This window comes from Triticum urartu, chromosome 4A (assembly GCF_056163025.1).
Source record: "Triticum urartu cultivar PI428250 chromosome 4A, HENAU_Tu73, whole genome shotgun sequence".
NCBI classification, from domain to species: Eukaryota; Viridiplantae; Streptophyta; class Magnoliopsida; order Poales; family Poaceae; genus Triticum; species Triticum urartu.
Genome location: NC_141876.1, coordinates 254,379,979 through 254,401,562, shown reverse-complemented (window position 1 = coordinate 254,401,562; position 21,584 = coordinate 254,379,979). Strand labels below are relative to the sequence as shown.

Sequence of the window (21,584 nt, the reverse complement as noted above, 5' to 3'; positions counted from 1 at the left end):
ACTTAAACACTTGGGCATCCTTGGCTTTCACCCAAGTGCTTCACTTCCCTCCTAAATCATCATTTCACTTTTGACCCACCCAAAAATAATCTTTGGAATATTTTTGTTAAATGAAAAATATTCATTTTCTTTCCAAAAACCCTAAGCTAGATCTGTTTGCTTCAAAGAAACCCCAATTTTTATGGCTCAGGAAAACCTGAGATACTTCACAAATATTCTGTGAACCCTAGTGCACCTTCCTGAGCAAAAATATTTCATCACTTTTTGGAATATTTTTTCTACAGAAAATCTTTTCTATTCTGGACAGAAATGGTGGTTTCTACAACAACTACCATTTTACTTGCTCCATTTGACCTGAACTTTCTTGTGCATCTTTACCTTAGTAACTTATCACTAGCCTCCAAAGCACAGCTTCAAACTCCAAGCCATTTGACCATAGTAACATCACCAAGTTACTGACCAGAAACTTATTTGGTGTGTGAAAAATTCTCTACTGCACCTGGATCCAAACCAAATCATGGTAACACTCAAAACTACCACGAACAACATGCCAGACATTTAGTTTTTGCTTAGATCGACCTGATGTCATAGTTCACGCGGTGACCGCATTCGTCCAGGCGTGCTGGCATGCAGCCGACGCGCTCTGCGACGCGCCCGAGCCTCTGTTGCTCGCGTGCTCGCTTCCCTGCCTGCCCAACCATGCCAACCCTCGCCACCATCATCGTCTCAATGTTCTTAAATCCTCCCTGGCGCTCGCCGACGCTGGAGCTCGCCGCAGCAAGCATGGGTAAGGTCTAGCCAGCCCAACAGTGCGGAGCGCACTGTGCTCGTCGCCATCCTCTTGATCCCGTGCTCATCTCCGCCCGCCCACAGTGGCCGCGTGACCTCCGTTGCCTTCTCCCCCTCTCACTGACGTCACTCGTCGCCGGGCGCCATGGATAGGTGTCCACCGGTGGAGCCCAAAGCACCCTCGCCGCTCGCCTATATATAGAGCCCTCCCCAGCCTCCTCGAGCACCATCCAACACTCACACAGACCCCACGATCGAGTAGGAAGTCGGAGCCCGGCCGGGCAGGCCTCGGGCCGCCTTCCCCGAGCTCGAGCTCGCCGGCGATCCCCTCTGGTCGCCGCAATAGCTCCAGCCCCTCCCAGGCCTGGGCGACCCCTCCAGGGCCTCCGCCTCTCTCCGATGAGGCCGTCTCGCCCTCTTGGAGCCCCTGAAGTGGCCTTTGCTCGCCGTCTTCCTCAACTCCGGTGACCTCCACGTTCTGCCTCCGCTTGCGAGGTTGATTCCGACACCGTCCGACCGCCCTAGCTACGCTACGGGTACGAGCAGGTGCGCCTCAACCCCCTCTTGCCATCCCTCGCTTTCGTTTGGGCCAAGGAGGCCTCGTCGCCGGCGAGAGCTCCGGCACCCTCTGTTTCCTTCTCTCTCTTCCCCCACCTGACTAGCGGGGCCCACTAGTCAGCCACCCAGTACGCGCGTGAAGCGGTACGAGTGGTTGCGCCCCTGGGCTTTACGCCTTCGACGTCACCCCCAGTCTATTTCTTTCATTTGAATTTACAGAACACTTCAAATAGTTATAACTTTTCAACCATAAGCCCAAATAAATTGATTTTTTGTGCGTTGTGTTCTTTGATAAGAAATCTAGCAGCTCACTAAAGATGAGATTTTTCTGTGCTGCCTAGAATTTTTGGTGATTTTTAGAAGTGTTCTTGATATTTTCTTTTTGTGTTTAAAACTATTTTCAGAAGGTAAAGCTTGTCTTGAGGATGACCAGGAGGCTTGTGAACCTCATCTGCACTAAGGCAAGCCACATCAACATTTTCATGGTGCCATTTCAATATTTGTGATTTTCTTACTTGAATGAAATGATTAATCCATGCATTTAAAAGATTATGGAATTATTTATGTTAAATATTGGTTAGTTGTTATGCTTGATTTATAGAATGGGTGAAACTAGTTTAGTGGATAAAGCAAGATAAGATTTTTTTTGAGGTTATGATAGAAATAATTTTGTTATGCATGTTAGCAATTATTTAAAGCTATGTTTTGCCCTCTTAGATTGATAAAAATTTGTTAGAAAATGTTCTGTTCAATACTTGTTTAATCATATTACTTGTCTTACAGAATGTTTGAACCCAACTTAGTGATAAAGAAAGGAAGAGTTGTTGATAGTGAAATCTTTTTGACAAGCATATGAGAAATTTATCAGAGTTACTTTCTTGCGTATGAAATCAATAAAACTTGTTGCAAAATATTTTGGTTAAGTTGTGAGTATTTGAGCAAGTAGAGTAATTTGAGTTGTTGATGTTATGCTTGGTGGTATAAGGATGACATCGGTCATTTTTCTCACTATATGATGCATGTGTTGTTTTGCATTTGATGGCATGTTATGACACCGGTCATTTTTAGTTTAAAGTTAAACCTGAATATAACTCAACTTGAATATACCGTTGACTGGGTCATGGCGCTGTTGAGTCGAGTTTCTTTCCAGTGCAATCACATTTGCCTTTGTGGGAAGACCTTGATTCGGTCCATTGACACGACCTCTGGTCGGTGCCTCCATCTAGGGAAGGTTATGTCGTGCTCGCCCTGGCCCGGTAAGTAGACATAATCTTGTGTGCTCGTTGATGAGATTATGGTACCGAGTCCCCGAGTGGGAGTGTCCCCGAGTGGGAGTGTTTTGACCATGATGATGGTCGGGGTGTCTTTGGTAGACACGGGGCCACCGAGGACCAGCCCATTGGGGATATGGGTCGGAGTGGCCGGGAGAGTGTTGTGGCAATGGAGGGGTTTTGACGGAATGCCGTTGGTCCACCTGAATGGGAGTGCGAGGCCATGGGTTTCGTGGTGTGGGTACAGTGTGCTACCTCTGCAGAGTGTGTAATCTATCGATAGCCGAGTCCATGGTTACAGACACATCGTAATAGGTCCCACCATGAGTCAACGTTTAATAAAAATTGCACACTAAGTTATGAACTTTGTATCGTTGATGGATGGCAGAAAGGCCATCGAGTCATTTGGGACCAAATGATGGTCGTGGTTGTGATCGCCACAAGGATCACGAGTTGTTCTTGAGAAAGACCACTTTGGTGGTGTGTTTGTGATCTTACCACTTTGGTGGTGTGTTTGTGATCTAGAGATGATCACGGTTGGTAAGCTGTCCCGAGGGACGTTCGAGCATGATCACAGCATGTTGACATATAGTGTTGCATTTTTAATAATTGGTTAAATATCCTGATATTGTTTGTCATTATGACTATGCCTGTTGTGAGCTTGCAAGTACATTCAATGTACTGACCTGGCCTGTCATGCCAGATTTCAGGAAAGTATCGTTGGAGAGGAGCGCTGTTCGAGTCTAGATCGTGTCCACATCGGTGTCCCTATGATATTGAGCTTCCACCACGACGTTATTCCGCTGCCACATAGTTGTTCGGATCGAGGCCCCTTTATGTTCACTAAATAATGTACATATTGGTCAGTCGCACCGAGTGTGCCGCCTAGCCTCGACAGCTGTTGTAATGTAACTCTGTTCTGCTAGCATCAATAAAGCGGTTGTTATTCTATACCAAGATGTTGTGTGTTGCCAGAAGACATGGTCTCTGGGCTGGCAATGCATGGTAAACCGACCGCTCTGAGCCGGGGTGCCACAACGCTTGGTATCAAAGCCGCGCTGACTGTAGGCCACGCTAGGCTACGACGCGCTAGATACGAGTTTTAGTTGTGTGTCGGTAGTAATTTTTGCTGATTATTGAGTTGCATGCATTCGGTTTATATATTTTTATACTAACCTGCTAATGGTTGTGGGTGTAGATGGCTCCGGTGCCGTATCCGTGCCAGTTGCAGCTGATGCCGTACACGTCACCGCACCTCCTTCGCAACGTGTGGCGTCGGCTGTACCCTCTCGGAGACGACCCAGTCTATCGTGTCTACCGGGAGCATCTAGCTGATTCAGTATATGAGTATCACGCAGTGGTCACTCTGCGCACTAGTTCCGATTCCAGCTCTTACACTCGCACTTCTCGGAGCGGTTATGCCTCCACCGCTTCTCAGGCTGTCCAGTTTGCTGCATTCGAGGTCCTTGTCGAGCTTCGCTACAACGAGGTCCGAATGCAAAACCACCCAGGTTTCTACTACTACCCATATCTGCACGACAACGGTCGTGTCCGTTTCCCTCTCATTGATCCGGAGTCTGATAGTGTTGCTAGCCACCTTGCTCGTTATATCACTACTAGCTATCTCATGATCCACGAGCTGGCTCGAGAGCTGACTCGTACTCGTACTGCTTTAGCCACTACTTTTGTCACTGCTAGATCCGCCACTATGCCTTCTTCACTGGGATTTACCCCTTATGTCCCAGTCAGTTTAGCTCCCCTATTTCGCCGGTTACTCCTCCGAGTAGCACGGGCGTCTCGCCCACGAACCCTCTCAGTACTCCTGCCGAGTGGGTCTCACTTCTCGCTACCCCTGTAGCCCCGATGCTTCATCCTACCCCTGCCCCTGAGGGAGAGCCCTCGAGGCAGCGCCGTCATGTTACCTTTATCCCGGAGGTTTCCGTTAACCACGTCAGTTTGGGATCCGAGACCACTTCAGGGGAGGACGCGGCAGCACCAACAGAGCAGTAGTATCTTTGAGTATTCGCTGTTGTCTGGATGATGTATGGATGTAGTCGTACGAGTCATGATGTTTCATAGCTTGTATGAGAGTAGTGAACCAGTCATGTTGTTTACTTTTCATGTATGAGTCTATGTATAATTATGTTGAGACTTTATTCGCCGTATTTTTCGCTCTTCTGCTTTCTTCCGGGATTTGTCCCTGGCTTTTCCCCAATTTTATTTTTGGGTGTTTCTCATCTCGATTGTGTTGTCTTGGGAAAAAATCACAATAGGATGACGCGGGGAGGCAGCAGTAGCAACGTTCATGAGGGAACTCCTGTTTGTCATTCCACACGACAGGCAGGACATTCTCCCGAGCCGCATGTTCAGCCACCACCTCCACTGCCTGATCCTCCCTCCACCGAGCAAATTCTGCGTATGTTTGAAGAAAAAAATGAACAATGATCTGATTGGAATATTGAGAAGTGTTCAAGCTATGGTTGGACAGAATGGAAATCAGAATGGTCATCACTCAAAGCTGTCAGACTTTCAGAGGACCAATCCTGCCAGTTTCAGTCAGATTGTTGACCCAATGGATGCAGACGATTGGTTACGCACAATGGAGAAAAAGCTTGAGATTGCTCGTACTGAAGGAAATGATAAAGTTCCCTTTGTAACTCATTACCTTGAAGGCGCAACTGCCATATGGTGGGAAAATACAAAGGCCATGTGGACGATTGATGAGGAAATCACCTGGGAGACATTTAAGGATAAGTTCCGAAAATATCATATCCCTACTGGAGTTATGAAGGCCAAGCAGCGTGAATTTCTCGCGCTCGTCCAAGGAAATCAGTCTGGGGCTGAATATCTGCAAAAATTCAATCATTTGGCCCATTACTCTCTGTATGACGTGGCCACCGAAGAAAGGAAGATTGACAGATTTCTTGGAGGTTTAAATCCGCAACTTCGGTGTGCTCTCAGTATGTTTGATTTCAAGGATTTCCAAACTCTGGTGGACAAGGCGTTCATTGCCGAACGAGAGCAGAAGCTTATATCCGATAATAGGCCTGCTAACGACAACAAGCGCAAGTTTGAGCCAAAGAAGGATGGGCCACCTATGCAAAAGGCTCGTACCTGGCAACAGACTCAGGTGGAATATAGGCCAAATTGGCAGCAGAATGTTAACAAGACCACCACTCAAGTCAAGAATATTGTGACCAATCCAATGCATGAGGAGCGTCAGCGCAATAATTCTTGTTTCATTTGCGGGCAGCACGGACATTATGCCAAGAAGTGCCCCAAGAACAACAAGACGAATGCCCTAAGTCGGCCGCAAGTCAATTTTATGGAGTCGCGGCCAAACCAGCAAAACTTCACCGGGCACGTGCATCATATCTCCGTCGATGAAGCCCAAGAAAAGCCGGAAGTCGTCATTGGTATGTTTTCTGTTAATGACATACCTTCCATAATTTTATTTGACTCTGGGCTTCCCATTCTTTTATTTCTCGGAGTTTTGCTGGCCAAAACAATTTTCCTTGCACAATTTTGGGCAAAAATATGCTGGTACAAACCCTGGGATCCATAATCAAGAGCAATCTAGTCTACCGTGATCTGGAGATCAATATCAATGGGGTCCGCTTTCCAACATCTCTGATAATCCTTGAGTCTGAAAAGTTGGACATTATATTGGGTATGAATTGGTTGACCAAATATCAAGTTTGCATAAACTGTGCAACTCGAGAAGTCAATCGGACCAGTCTGGATGGGCAGCTCACCAAATTCTATGCTCGCAAGAATATACCCAAGCCAGAATTAGTGTGCACTGCTGTGGTTGAATTGGAATTTATTCCTGTGGTCAGTGAGTACCCGGATGTGTTTCCAGAAGAACTGCCAGGCATGCCACCATATCGGGAACTGGAGTTTGCCATAGATCTTGTGCCCGAAACCGCACCATTATACAAGAAGTATTACCGGATGCCCTCATCAAAATTAGTGGAGCTAAAGAAATAGCTTAACAAATTACTCCAGAAAGGTTATATTCGTCCCAGCTCTTCACCGTGGGGATCACCTGCAATTTTCATGGGCAAAAAGGATGGTAGTCTCCGTATGTGCATAGATTACCGCCAGTTGAATGAGGTCACCATCAAAAATAAATATCCGCTGCCAAGGATTGATGATCTGTTTGATCAACTCAGTGGGGCTAAGGTATTCTCTAAAATCGATTTATGGACCGGATATCATCAGCTCAAGATTAAAAAGGAAGATATTCCTAAGACCGCATTCACTACTCGGTACGGTCTTTACGAATATACCGTGATGTCCTTTGGTCTCACCAATGCCCTGCTTTCTTCATGCATATGATGAACAAAGTATTTATGGACTTCGTCGACAAATTTGTGGTAGTATTCATCGATGACATCCTGATTTACTCCAAGGGTGAAGAAGAACACAAGGATCACCTCCGAGCAGTACTACAACGGCTCCGCGACCATCAGCTATACGTCAAGTTCAATAAGTGTGAATTTTGGCTCAAGAAAGTTGGGCTTCTCAGACATGTACTATCCGCCGAAGGTATAGCCGTGGACCCGAGTAAAGTAAAGGATGTGCTCGATTGGGTACCACCCACGACCGTGACACTGATCCAGAGTTTCCTCGGATTAGCTGGATACTATTGTCGTTTTATTGAAGGGGTTTCCAAAATTGCTAAACCCATGATGGAGCTGCTAAAAAAGGATACAAAGTTTAAGTGGACAAAGGACTGTGAGCAAAGTTTTAATGAGCTGAAGATACGACTGACAACCGCACTTGTATTGACTCTTCTAGACATTTATCGCAGCTTTGATGTGAACTGCGATGCCTCTAGACAAGGTATTGGTTGCATGTTGATGCAAGACAGCAAGGTAGTAGCATATGCATCGCGACAGCTACAACCTCATGAGGGAAATTATCCTACTCATGATTTGGAATTGGCTGCGGTGGTTTATGCATTAAAAATTTGGAGACACTACCTCATTGGAAAAAGGTGCCAAATTTTTACCGACCACAAAAGCCTCAAGTACATTTTCACTCAGCCAGATTTAAATCTCCGTCAGCGAAGATGGTTAGAGTTGGTCAAGGAATATGACCTTGGAATAAATTACCATCCAGGCAAGGCCAACATCGTTGCTGATGCGCTCAGTCGAAAGCCCATCAGCTTAAATGTCATATTAAAATCATTACCCACTAAACTCCAAGAGGAGATCGCTCAGCTCAACTTGGTCATCATAGAGGTTGACCTCGCTAATACTTTGGAAGTTACCCCCACACTTGAGATGGAGATCTACAAGGCACATCCAGCTGACACCAACCTACAAAGACGTGCCAAGAGCCAGATGGCAAAGTAGGCCTCTGACTTCTCCAAGGATGAATTCGGTACCCTCCGATTCCGTGGACGCATTTGTGTGCCAAATCAACCAGACATGAAGAAGAAAATCCTATCAGAAGCCCACGAATCCGCATATTCCATTCACCCGGGAGGTACAAAAATGTATGAGGACCTTAGACAAATATTCTGGTAGGATGGAATGAAGAAAGACATTGCCTATTTTGTAGCCTGTTGTGACATATGCAACAAGGTGAAAGCAGATCATCAGAAGCCAGCCGGACTTCTCCAAACGTTGCCAGTTTCACAGTGGAAATGGGATGGCGTTTGCATGGATTTCATCACAGGATTGCCTAGGACTCAGCGAGTCAAGGATGCAATCTGGGTTATAATAGACACCCTGACCAAGGTTGCTCATTTCATTCCGATCAGCACCAGATACAGAGCAAATGAACTTGCACAACTGTATGTATCCAAGATCATCAGTCTGCATGGAGTACCCCGAACTATCACTTCCGACCAAGGTTCTTTGTTTACCTCCGCTTTTTGATCCCGTCTCCATCAAGCCTTGGGGATAGCACTGAAATATAGTACTGCCTATCACCCTCAGACAGATGGCAGACAGAGCAGGTAAACCAAATACTCGAAGATATGTTGCGAGCCTGTGTGCTAGCCAAAGGTGCTAAATGGGAAGACTGCTTGCCGTATGCCGAGTTCTCTTATAACAACAGTTTCCAGACCAGTCTAAAGATGTCACCATACGAAGCTCTGTATGGCCGTAAGTGCCGCACTCCTCTAAATTGGTCTCAGACTGGAGATAGCCGTATCTTCAGAACGGATCTCACGCTGGAAGCTAAGAAACAAGTTAGGGAAATCCAAGACAGACTGCAATTGGCCACATCTCGACAGAAGAGTTATTATGATGCCAAGCATCGGCAGGTCAGTTTTGAACCCGGAGAGCACGCATACCTCCGAATCAATCCTATGAAAGGAGTCAAGAGATTTCAAACTCGTGGAAAGCTGGCACCCAGATTCATTGGTCCATTCCCGATTATGTCTCGAGTGGGAACGGTTGCATATCAACTAGAACTACCCCCAAAATTGGCAGACATACACAACGTGTTCCATGTTTCGCAATTGAGACGATGCATATCCCCGCCTGAAACTACAACGGTTGAGATAGAATTGGCAAAAGATTTAACTTATGAAGAAAGACCGTTCAAAATTTTGGATCAGATGGAAAGGGTCACTTGTAGTAAAGTCAGAAAATTTTACAAGGTTCAGTGGGAGCATCACACAGAGTCAGAGGCAACTTGGGAGCAGGAAGAATTCCTTAGGGATCAGTATCCAGAGTGGTTTTCCCAAGCAACCGAATCTCGAGGAAGAGATTCATTCTAAGTGGGGGAGGTTTGTGACAGCCTGGGTTTTGCCCTTTCTTATTTTCTTGATTTTTCATTTGAATTTTTTTGAAACTTGGAGTTTCTGAATCTTTTCATATGGACTTAAACACTTGGGCATCCTTGGCTTTCACCCAAGTGCTTCACTTCCCTCCTAAATCATCATTTCACTTCTGACCCACCCAAAAATAATCTTTGGAATATTTTTCTTAAATGAAAAATATTCATTTTCTTTCCAAAAACCCTAAGCCAGATCTGTTTGCTTCAAAGCAACCCCAATTTTTATGGCTTAGAAAAATCTGAGATAATTCACAAATATTCTGTGAACCCTAGTGCACCTTCCTGAGCAAAAATATTTCATCTCTTTTTGGAATATTTTTGCTACAGAAAATCTTTTCTATTTTGGACAAAAATGGTGGTTTCTACAGCAACTACCATTTTACTTGCTCCATTTGACCTGAACTTTCTTGTGCATCTTTACCTTAGTAACTTATCACTAGCCTCCAAAGCACAGCTTCAAACTCCAAGCCATTTGACCTCAGTAACATCACCAAGTTACTGACCAGAAACTTACTTGGTGTGTGAAAACTTCTCTACTTCACCTGGATCCAAACCAAATCGTGGTAACACTCAAAACTACCACGAACAACATTCCAGACATTGAGTTTTTGCTTAGATCAACCTGATGTCATAGTTCATGCGGTGACGCGTTCGTCCAGGCGTGCTGGCATGCAGCCGACGCGCTCTGCGACGCGCCCGAGACTTTGTTGCTCGCGTGCTCGCTTCCCCGCCTGCCCAACCATGCCAACCCTCGCCACCATCATCGTCTCAATGTTCTTAACTCCTCCCTGGCACTCGCTGACGTCGGAGGTCGTCGCAGCGAGCACGGGCAGTGTCCGGCCAGCCCAACAGTGCGGAGCGCACTGTGCTCGTCGCCATCCTCTTGATCCTGTGCTCGTCTCCGCCCGCCCACAATGGCCGCATGACCTCCGTCGCCTTCTCCCCCTCTCATGACCCCGCTCGTCGTCGGGCGCCGTGGACATGTGTCCACCGGCGGAGCCCGAAGCACCCTCGCCGCTCGCCTATATATAGAGCCCTCCCCAGCCTCCTCGAGCACCATCCAACACTCACACACACCCCACGATCGAGTAGGAAGCCGGAGCCCGGCCGGGCAGTCCTCGGGCCGCCGTCCCCGAGCTCGAGCTCGCCGGCGATCCCCTCTGGTCGCCGCAGTAGCTCCAGCCCCTCCCAAGCCTGGGCGACCCCTCCAGGGCCTCCGCCTCTCTCTGGCGAGGCCATCTCACCCGCTTGGAGCCCCTGGAGTGGCCTCTGCTCGCCGTCTTCCTCAACTCCGGCGACCCCCACGTTCTGCCTCTGTTTGCGAGGTTGACTCCGACGCCGTCCGACCGCCCTAGCTACGCTATGGGTACGGGCAGGTGCGCCTCAACCCCCTCTTGCCATCCCCCCTTTCATTTGGGCCAAGGAGCCCTCGTTGTCGACGAGAGCTCCGGCGAAGCCGCGGCCCCCTCTGTTTCCTTCTCCCTCTTCCCCCACCTGACCAACGGGGCCCGATAGTCAGCCACTCAGTACGCGCGCGAAGCGGTATGAGCGGTGCCCCCCCTGGGCTTTACGCCTTCGACGTCACCCCCCACTCTATTTCTTTTATTCAAATTCATTTGAATTTACAGAACACTTCAAACAGTTATAACTATTCAACCATAAGTCCAAATAAATTGATTTTTTTGCACTGTCTTCTTTGATAAGAATTCTAGCAGCTCACCAAAGATGAGATTTTTCTGAGCTATCTAGAATTTCTGGCGATTTTCAGAAGTGTCCTTGATATTTACTTTGTGCTTAAAACTATTTTCAGAAGGTGAAGCTTGTCTTGAGGATCACCAAGAGGCTTGTGAACCTCATCTGCACTAAGGTAAGCCACACAACATTTTCATGGTGCCATTTCAATATATGTGATTTTCTTACTTCAATGAAATGATTAATCGATGCATTTAGACGATTATGGAGTTATTTATATTCTGTTAAATATTGGTTAGTTGTTATGCTTGATTTACAGAATGGATGAAACAAGTTTAGTGGATAAAGCAAGGTAAGATTTATTTGAGGTTATGATAGAAATAATTTTGTTATGCATGTTAGCAATTATTTAAAGCTATGTTTTGCCCTCTTAGATTGATAAAATTTTGTTAGAAAATGTTCTGTTCAATACTTGTTTAATCGTATTACTTGTCTTACAGAATGTTTGGACCCAACTTAGTGATAAAGAAAGTAAGAGTTGCTGATAGTGAAATATTTTTGACAAGCATATGAGAAATTTATCAGAGTTACTTCCTTGCGTAAGAAATCAATAAAACTTGTTGCAAAATATTTTGGTTAAGTTGTGAGTATTTGAGCAAGTAGAGTAATTTGAGTTGTTGACGTTATGCTTGGTGTGTATAAGGATGACATCGGTCACTTTTATCACTATATGATGCATGTGTTGTTTTGCATTTCATGGCATGTTATGACACCGGTCATTTTTAGTTTAAAGTTAAACCTGAATATAACTCAACTTGAATATACCATTGACTGGGTCATGGTGCCGCTGAATCGAGTTTCTTTCCAGTGCAACCACATTTGCGTTTGTGGGAAGGCCTTGATTCGATCCATTGACACGGCCTCTAGTCGGTGCCCTCATTTAGGGAAGGTTATGTCGTTCTCGCCCTGGCCCGGTAAGCAGACATAATCTTATGTACTTGTTGATGAGATTATGGTACCTAGTCCCCGAGTGGGAGTGTCCCCGAGTGGGAGTGTTTTGACCACGACGGTGGTCGGGGTGTCTTTGGTAGACACGGGGCCACCCAGGACCAGCCCGTTGGGGATTTGGGTCGGAGTGGCCGGGAGAGTGCTATGGCAATGGAGGGGTTTTGACGGAATGTCGTTGGTCCACCCGAATGGGAGTGCGAGGCCATGGGTTCCGTGGTGTGGGTACAGTGTGCTACATCTGCAGAGTGTGTAATCTATCGATAGCCGAGTCCACGGTTACGGACACCTCCTAGTAGGTCCCACCATGAGTCAACGTTTAATAAAAATTGCACACTAAGCTATGAACTTTGCATTGTTGATGGATGGCAGAAAGGCCATCGAGGCATTTGGGACCAAATGATGGTCGTGGTTGTGATCGCCGTATGGATCACGAGTTGTTCTTGAGAAAGACCACTTTGGTGGTGTGTTTGTGATCTGACCACTTTGGTGGTGTGTTTGTGATCTAGAGATGATCACGGTTGGTAAGCTGTCCCGAGGGACGGTCGAGCATGATCACAACATGTTGACATATAGTGTTGCATTTTTAATAATTGGTTAAATATCCTGATATTGTTTGTCATTATGATTATGCCTATTGTGAGCTTGCAAGTACATTCAATGTACTGACCTGGCGTGTCATGCCAGATTTCAGGAAAGTATCGTTGGAGAGGAGCGCTGTTCGAGTCTAGATCGTGTCCACATCGGTGTCCCTGTGATATGGAGCTTCCGCCACGACGTTATTCCACTGCCACGTAGTTTTTCGGATCGAGGCCCCTTTATGTTCACTAAATAATGTACATATTGTTCAGCCGCACCGAGTGTGCCGCTTGGCCTCGACAGTTGTTGTAATGTAACTCTGTTCCGCTAGCATCAATAAAGCGGTTGTTATTCTGTACCAAGATGTTGTGTGTTGCCAGAAGACATGGTCTCTGGGCTGGCAATGCATGGTAAACCGGTCGCTCTGAGCCAGGGTGCCACACAGTCATGGGCCAGGTGGCGGTTCTGGATCCGGCTTTCATGGTCCAGGATATGGCGGTGTCGGTTCTAACTCTGGATTCCAGGGAAATCAAGGTAATCATGGCAATCAGGGTGGTTACAACCAGCAGAGTAATCAGGGGGGTCAACAACAGCAACAGTCTGGTTATCAGAGCAACTCGAAGCAGTTGAATAGTGGGCAGTATCATGTCTTTACCACTAGCTTATGTAAACATGACCAGAAGCTTCATAGGAGGTCAGTCAATGCTATTGAGCCGGCGGTTCCTCGTTATCTGCGCTGGTCTAAGCAGCCCATCATGTGGAGTCGGGAAGATCACCCGCCCCGGATTGATAATCCGGGTCATTTGGCTTTGGTGGTCGCACCTCAGGTCAGAGGGTATAAGTTTACCAAAGTACTCATGGACGGAGGGAGCAGCATCGATATCCTTTATTATGAAACTTTCTGTCGCATGGGATTGACTGATAAAAATCTTAAGCCATCAAACACTATTTTCCACGGCGTGGTGCCTGGTAAGTCGGCATATCCAGTTGGTAAGATAGCTCTGGAAGTTGTTTTTGGAGATGATCACGACTCTAGGTCAAAGACGTCGACCTTTGAAGTGGTCAAGATCCACAACCCATATCATGCTCTATTTGGATGGCCGGCTTATGCCAAGTTCATGGCGTGGTCGTGTTACGTGTATCTGCAGCTTAAGATGCCGGGTCACAAAGGAACCATTACAGTGCATGGGAGCCATAAGATAGCTCTGGAATGTGAAGAAGGGGATGCGGCTTATGCTGAGTCGGTTTCTTCAATGGAGGAGTTAAAATTTTACAACTACAATGTTGACCCGACAGATATGACATCTTTGAAAAAGCCAACCACAGAGCATGATCCGGTTTTCAAATTTAAATCAGCGGATGATACCAAGATGGCTGATTTTGTTCCAGGCGACTCATCCAAGCAGTTCAACATCAGTGCTTATCTGGATACAAAATAGGAAAGTGCGCTCATCGAGTTCATCCGTGAGAACCGGTACATCTTTGCATGGAAACCTTCAGACATGCCAGGTGTACCGAGAGAACTCGCTGAGCAAACTCTTAATATTGATCCAAAGTTTAAGACGTTCAACAGTTTCTTTGCCGTTTTAATGAGGAGAGACGGAAGGCCATCGGAGAGGAAGTAGCCTGGATTTTGGCAGTTGGGTTTATCATCGAAGTTTTCCATCCTGAGTGGTTGGCTAACCCGGTGCTGGTACTTAAGAAGAACGACACTTGGCGTATGTGTGTCGACTACACGGATTTGAACAAGGCTTGTCCGGCTGATCCTTTTGCTCTCCCGCGTATTGATCATATTATTGATGCTACAACAGGTTGTGAGAGTTTGAGTTTTTTGGATGCTTATTCTGGTTATCATCAGATCAAGATGACAATTAAGGACCAGGAGAAGAAAACTTTCATAACTCCTTTTGGAGCCTTCTGCTATGTGTCTATGCCTTTTGGGCTCAAGAGTGCCCAGGCGACTTATCAAAGATGTGTGCAAAATTGCCTTCATAATCAAATTGGGCGTAATGTTCATGCTTATGTGGATGATATTGTGGTGAAGTCCAGAGAGAAAGAGACATTGATAGATGTTTTGAAGGAAACCTTTGATAATCTCAAGGTTTATAAGATGATGCTTAACCCGGCCAAGTGTGTTTTTCGTGTGCCGGTAGGCAAGCTCTTGGGTTTTTCTGGTGTCTAACAGGGGCATTGAAGATAATCCGGAGAAAATCAAGGCCATTACTTCTTTGGCTAAGTCGGTGTGTGTCAATGATGTGCAACGTCTGGCGGGCCGTATCACGGCATTAAGCCGGTTCATAAGCCGGTTGGGAGAGAAAGCTATCCATCTGTATCAGATGATGGAAAAGACAGATAATTTTGTCTAGAGTGATGCTGCTAATGAAGCGTTTGAGGATTTGAAGAAACAGCTGGCTGAGCCGCCCGTGCTTGCTTCCGCTGTTGATAAAGAACCTTTGTTGTTATATGTGGCTGCTAATAGCCGGGCTGTCAGTGTAGCCATTGTGGTGGAAAGGAAGGAGGCAGGCAAGGAATATCTGGTTCAAAGGCTGGTTTATTACATAAGTGAGGTGCTTATTGAGTCCAAGCAGAGATATCCGCACTGGCAGAAGCTTGTATATAGGGTGTTCTTGGCTAGCCGCAAGCTTAAACACTATTTTCTAGGTCATCCTATCACTGTGGTTAGCTCTGCACCTTTGGGAGATATCATCAAAAACAGGGAAGCAACTGGCCGGGTTGCGAAGTGGGATATTGATCTTGGACCTCATGGATTAAAGTATGTGCCTCGCATGGCCATCAAGTAGTCTCAGGCACTGGTGGATTTCATCAATGATTGGACAAAGCTACAGATGCCTGAAGAAAATCTAGATAACACGTATTGGAGTATTCACTTTGATGGGCCCAGACAGTTGGAAGGCTCGGGGCTGGAGTTGTGCTTGCGTCCCTCGAGGTGATAAGTTCTGTTATGTTCTCCGTTTAATGTTTCCTTGCACTAACAATGCAGCTGAGTATGAGGCCTTTCTCCACGGTCTTCGGATGGCCAAGGAGATGAATTTAAGTCGGGTTAGGTGCTTCGGCAACTCAAACTTGGAGGCTCAGCAAGTCTCTGGTACTTGGGATTCTAAGGATACACTCATGGTGGCTTATCGGCAAGAGGTGGACATTATTGCTGGTCACTTCAAGGGTTATCAAGTAGAGCACGTTGACCGAAGGAAAAATGAAGCGGCGGATGCTTTAAGCCGGTTGGGTTCTCAACGTAAGCCGGTGCCGCCTAATGTTTTTCTTGATGTTTTGTATAACCCGTCAGTGAATTTACCTACAGAGGAGGATTTGGCTATCCCTGACCCGGAGGCTCAGTCGGTGGCGGCTCTTCATGTAATTCCGGATTGGACATTTCCTTATTTGGCTTATATGACCCGGGGCGAGTTACCTGAGGATGAAACCTTATCCAGGCAGATAACCCAGTGGTCTAAGTTAATGACAATTGTTAATGGAGAGTTACATCATTGGAGTGTCATAGGAGCATTTCAACGTTGTGTTTCTCCAGAGGAAGGCTGTGAGATCCCGCGTGAGATTCATGAGGGAGACTGTGGTCATCATGCCGGTTCAAAATCTCTCGTGGCTAAAGCTTTTTGTCATGCATATTATTTCCTAACAGCTCATCCTGATGCAGAGGACCTGGTCAGAAGGTGTGATGGATGTTAGAAATTTTCACGACGAGCTCATGTGTCGGCTCAAGAACTAAGGATGATTCCAATTACTTGGCTGTTTCCAGTTTGGGGGCTTGATATGGTTGGACCTTTCAAAGGATAAGAAGACCCGCCTTTTCGTGGTGCTCGATAAGTTCACTAAGTGGGTAGAGGCAGAGCTAGTCAGTAAGTGTGATGCAGGAACGGCAGTTCAATTCATGAAGAAGGTGATCTTCTGTTTTGGCTTTCCACATAGCATCATAATAGACAATGTCACTAATCTCTCTAAAGGTGCTCTGGATGAATTTTGTCAACGTGAGCACATCTGGCTTGATGTGTCGTCAGTGGCTCACCCTCAATCTAATGGTCAAGCGGAGAGAGCCAATCAGGAGATCTTGAAAGGCATCAAACCCCGGCTTATGGTTCCCTTGCAGAGAACGCCAGGTTGTTGGGTGGAAGAATTGCCTTCTGTGTTATGGAGCATCAATACCACCCCTAACAGATCTACGGGATATACGCCTTTCTTCATGGTTTACGGAGCAGAGGCGGTTCTCCCTAGTGACATCCATCATGACTCACCTCGGGTGGCGGCTTATGTTGAAGTTAACAATGAAAAAGCATGCCAGGAAGCGCTTGACCTGTTGGATGAAGAGCGTGACATCGCGGCGGCTCGTTCAGTGATTTACCAGCAAGATATGTGCCGTTACCACAACTGCCGGGTTAAAACCAGAACTTTCCAAGAAGGCGATCTGGTGCTCTGGCTTATCCAGGATTAGACTGATATGCATAAGTTATCCCCACCTTGGGAAGGACTCTTTGTGGTCAGCAAGAATCTAAATAATGGGTCATATTACCTTATCGATGTTCGAGACCACCAGGACTCATGCACGTCGGAGGAAGAGACCCGCCAGCCGTGGAATATTTCTCATCTTCGGCCCTACTACACTTGAGCCACTGGCTCTTCCAATGTACATATTTTGACAATGTATATATATTATGATTGATATAATAAAGCTGGCATCCCTGCTTAAGCAGGGCTTATGTCGGTTTTTCCTCTTTAAATAATGAGTTTCTGGTTACATGGGGGCTTCTGCTTTATACAGCAAAGTTATGATTACCCTTTGATCCGGTTTATAAGCCACATAAAAAACATGGGGGCTTGCTACCCAAGTTGAAGAGACCAAAGAGAGTCTGTTGCAAAAGCACAACTCAAACATAGGTACCCCTTGAGCACAGCTCAAAATATTGCTTGGGGGCTCTTTTGTTCTAAAGAACAAAGAGTTTGTAAACTTGTGATAGGCTATAAAAACCAGGCTTGGAAGCCAGGTGTATTCACCTAAAACCCCAATTTATCCTACCTTTTTAAGTAAGTCACTCCACCCAGGTAATCCTGGAAAGACCCGTCGAATGTTTGACAAGTCAATCTTATACAGACCCTGAACTTGTCAAAGTTAAAACGACGATTGGTTAATGTGAGGTCCATCTTATAAGGTTTGTAAAATGGTTTAACTCAGTGGCCTGGCAGCCTATGAAAAGCCTCGTTTTGGGCCTGGCAGCCCATGAAAAGCCTCGCTTCTGGTTTGTTTTCAATATGTTCTTTCTTTTTGAGGTTTATTTGATAAAACTTATAAAGCTTTATTGTAAATCACCGATGTTTATTAACCCGGCCTGGTCTTTGACTATAAGTCGCCAATATGAGATAGCATCCGGAGTTTATTAACCCGCCCTGTTCTTTACCTATAGGTTGCCAGCATGAAATAAAGATAATATCCGGTGTTTATTAACCCGGTCCGACTTTGTTCATAAGCCAGCAATCTCTAATAATCACCAGTGTCCAAAGTCTTGGGTTATCGCCCTTACTATACTGGCTTGGTAAACCAACAAGTGTGATCAAATGTCACAGGTAGACATATTTTTTATCATATAAGATTATTATTTAGTCCAATCTTGGTTATAAATCATGATAAGTTCATATTGGGGCCTTATAACCCATCCAGCGGTAAACCGCCAGGACACTTTTCATCTGTTGTATGCAGGAACAGATTCAAAAATGATAATATCATCAAGCATATATGGCATATCTTCGCATAGCGAATAAATAAGTATCATAAACAACAAAATATGCACGATGGCATAGCAGCGTAAGTGTTTAAAGCTAGCCTATTACAAGGCGCTTGGTGCCCACAAGGATAATTGTTTTTTAAGTCTGGCAATCAGCAGATGATAAACCGGCCCCAGTTCATGAATCTTGGCTTGGCTGACTTGAAGGTTGTGGTTCATCCCTGGCCGGTTTGTTTTCCTCCTCCACCATCTGGAAGTTGGGTTTGGACTAATCAAAGCCATGCGAGGCGATGAATTCGGCTTCATCGTCAATCAGATTAGACAGGTCAATATCAGGGCGAAAGTGTGCTTACGAATGGGCGGAATTAAGTCCATCACTTTATACGAAGGGGTCAGCATCTTCTCATTGTCTGCATCATAACCCGACTGATACTTGGTGAGGTTGGTCTCTTCGGCAATGATTGTTGCATGAGGGAGGATCTCCTTGACACAGGCAGAAAAGTCTTATTGGTGAAACGGGGTTCCATATTTCTTGAGACTAGGATACCCACTGGCTATGTCTGCCGAGTCAAATTCCAGTACCCAGGCTTTGGCACGGCTCAAGGCTGTCACAACTCCGGCTCTAGCACAAGATCGCTTGATTTCTTGGAACCTAGTGGGCAAGATGGACAACTTCTTCAAGACATCACTAACAGATTTGGTCCTTGATTCGCTGGGGAGATAGTGGCAAGAGTCCGCTGAGCTCCAGTGTATAATTGCTCAACAAGCGTGTAAACTGCCTTGAGCTTGACCAATGTATCTCGGCTCAGATTGCTACTCCTGGGAACTGCAAAGTTTACACAATTGGTTAAGTGGTGGCATATATTATGATGACAAATACTCACTTTGGGTAAAAAAACAAGGTGACTTACCGAAGACTGCAGAAACCATCTGAGACACACGGTTCTTTAAACCAGTGAGTTCAGTTGTAACCTATTCTAGAGCTACCTCGGCTTTCTCAACGCACTAAATCAGGACCGTCTTTTCCTTGTCCCAAGCCTCTTTGTCTGCAGTAAAGCTGGTCTTCAATTTTTCGGCTTCAGACACACTACACTGAAATTTTGATTCAGCCTTTTTGGTCTCAGCCTCCTGAGCCGCCAGCCGGGTCTTGGCCTCGTTCAATTGAGTTTCCAATTCAGTGGTAGCAGCCTGAATACAGCACAAGTTTGTCAAGTTTCATGGCGGGTTACAACAATACAAGTCCCAAGTGTTTTGCAAGCAACAACACTTGGCACTTGGGGGCTAATGTATGTCAACGCAAATTTTCAAAGGAAACAACTCTTTCTAAAAACAAGTCCCAAGTGCTTTGGAAGCAACAACACATGGCACTTGGGGGCTAATGCACATTGCTTGTTTTCTTTTTAAGGATGAGCCGGGTGTGCTGTTGACAGTCCCAGCCGACTCATGGGGGATATGTAATTAAGTTCTGTTCTTTTACACAATGATTAATAGGACCGGCTCATTCATGTTGATTAAGCCGGCCCTTGGGGACTACAGATGCAAAATTATGCTATCATCAGAATCCGATTTAAAATTTTTTAACCGGGCCTGGAGGGAGTCTAGAACAGAAGCTTATAAACATTTCAGGTCTACAGATTATTCAAGTTTATCATAATCAGAAGACTTGGGGGGCTGGCAGGATATAGATCTAAGCCGGATGACGTACCTCATACTTCTGGTGCATTTGCTTTACCATTTCAATCTCCAAGTCACGGCCGGAATGAACTTGACTGACATAGCCAGACAAAACTTCACTAGTACTTAGGTGAGCATAGCGGGAGACGTCAAACCTCACTTTCTGTCTTTCCATGACTTCTTGTTTGGCAGAGTGTCTCGCTAGTACAGTTGGATTCCCCGGTTCAACGAATCTGGTGCCAGTGATTAAAACCCCATCACCATGAATCTCTGGCGGGTTAGCTGAGCTTGACGATTCAATACTTGACAGATCAATAGCGGTTTCATCAACAGACGGCTCAGATAAATCCGGTTGAACATTGAGAGCAGGGTCTTCTGGTTGTTCAAGGTGTCCTGGCACAAGGGTTGACTGATCCGGTTCGGCAGCTTTCGGATCCATGGCCGGCTTCATCACCTTTGCTTTTTTGTTGGGCTTTGCTTGACTGCTAAAAGGAATTTTTACAAGTCAGCATAATGATGAAGATATAAAGGAATAGAAGAGAGATAATTATCTTTACCCAGGGGCAGTCTTGAAAGCCGGCAGTTGAGTCCGTGATGAGTCGCCAGAAGAGGATGGGGAAATCTCCTACAAAGATGGAATCAAAATTGAGTGATTAATGAAAATAACTCACTAGTAAATACAAGAGTTAAGGTTAAAAGAACCTCATTTTGCCATTTCCGAGGAGTATTTGGTAAATCGGAGGATAAATCTTCGTCTCCACCGGTCCGGGTCTGGCGGCGGCTCTCATGTTGCTATCATTTTAAGAGAAAATGATGATCTAAATAAGCCAAGGGGTGTGAAAACCTTACTTTCCGGGTTACCCGCCGGAGTTTCTGCCTTTGTAAAGGTTCTGAGTCGGAAGAAATAGTAGTTACCTCTTCTTCGACTGCTTGGCTGGCTCCCATGTCATCCTGGCAATAGTCAGTGTCAATAAGGTTGTTAAAAAACAAGCCAAGAGAGTCAAGTTCTACCTCCAACTCAGAGGCATCATCCAGCTTCAGCAATTCAGAGGCGCTTGGTTTCTTCCTAGACCTCCTACTGGTCTTTTTGGCGGCTCTCGCAACAGCTTTAGCCTTTTTAGCAGCCTCGTGGTCATATTTGGCCTTCCAGAAGTCAGATTTAGCCTATGGAAGGATAACATATTAGAGTTCATGCAATGTTTAAGTGTTGAAGGAGAAAGAAGTCAAAAAATTTACCCTTGGCACTAGGTCAAGCTTGCAGAAAGGATTCAAACCCACTTTGTTGTAGTCTTCATATTTACTATTTACAAGTGTGGTTGCCATCTCAACGATACCCTCTGCAGTTAATCGTAGAGAGCTATGGCGTAAGGGATCATCTGTTCCTCCGGTATAGTTACACATCAAGCTGGATCGGCGGCTTAAGGGTATGATCCACCATGCTACCCAGCAGCAGATTAAGTCGACTCCGGTT

At 45.8% G+C, this 21,584-nt stretch overlaps 1 protein-coding gene across 1 annotated transcript; it reads left to right on the top strand.

Moving 5' to 3' along the window:
- Window positions 1-4,923: 4,923 nt before the first annotated feature.
- On the top strand, window positions 4,924-7,981 carry LOC147975524 (uncharacterized). Its single transcript, XM_087520469.1, has 2 exons — window positions 4,924-6,034; window positions 7,746-7,981. The coding sequence occupies exons 1-2, from the start codon at window positions 4,924-4,926 to the stop codon at window positions 7,979-7,981; spliced, it is 1,347 nt and encodes a 448-aa protein (XP_087376595.1).
- Window positions 7,982-21,584: the final 13,603 nt, after the last annotated feature.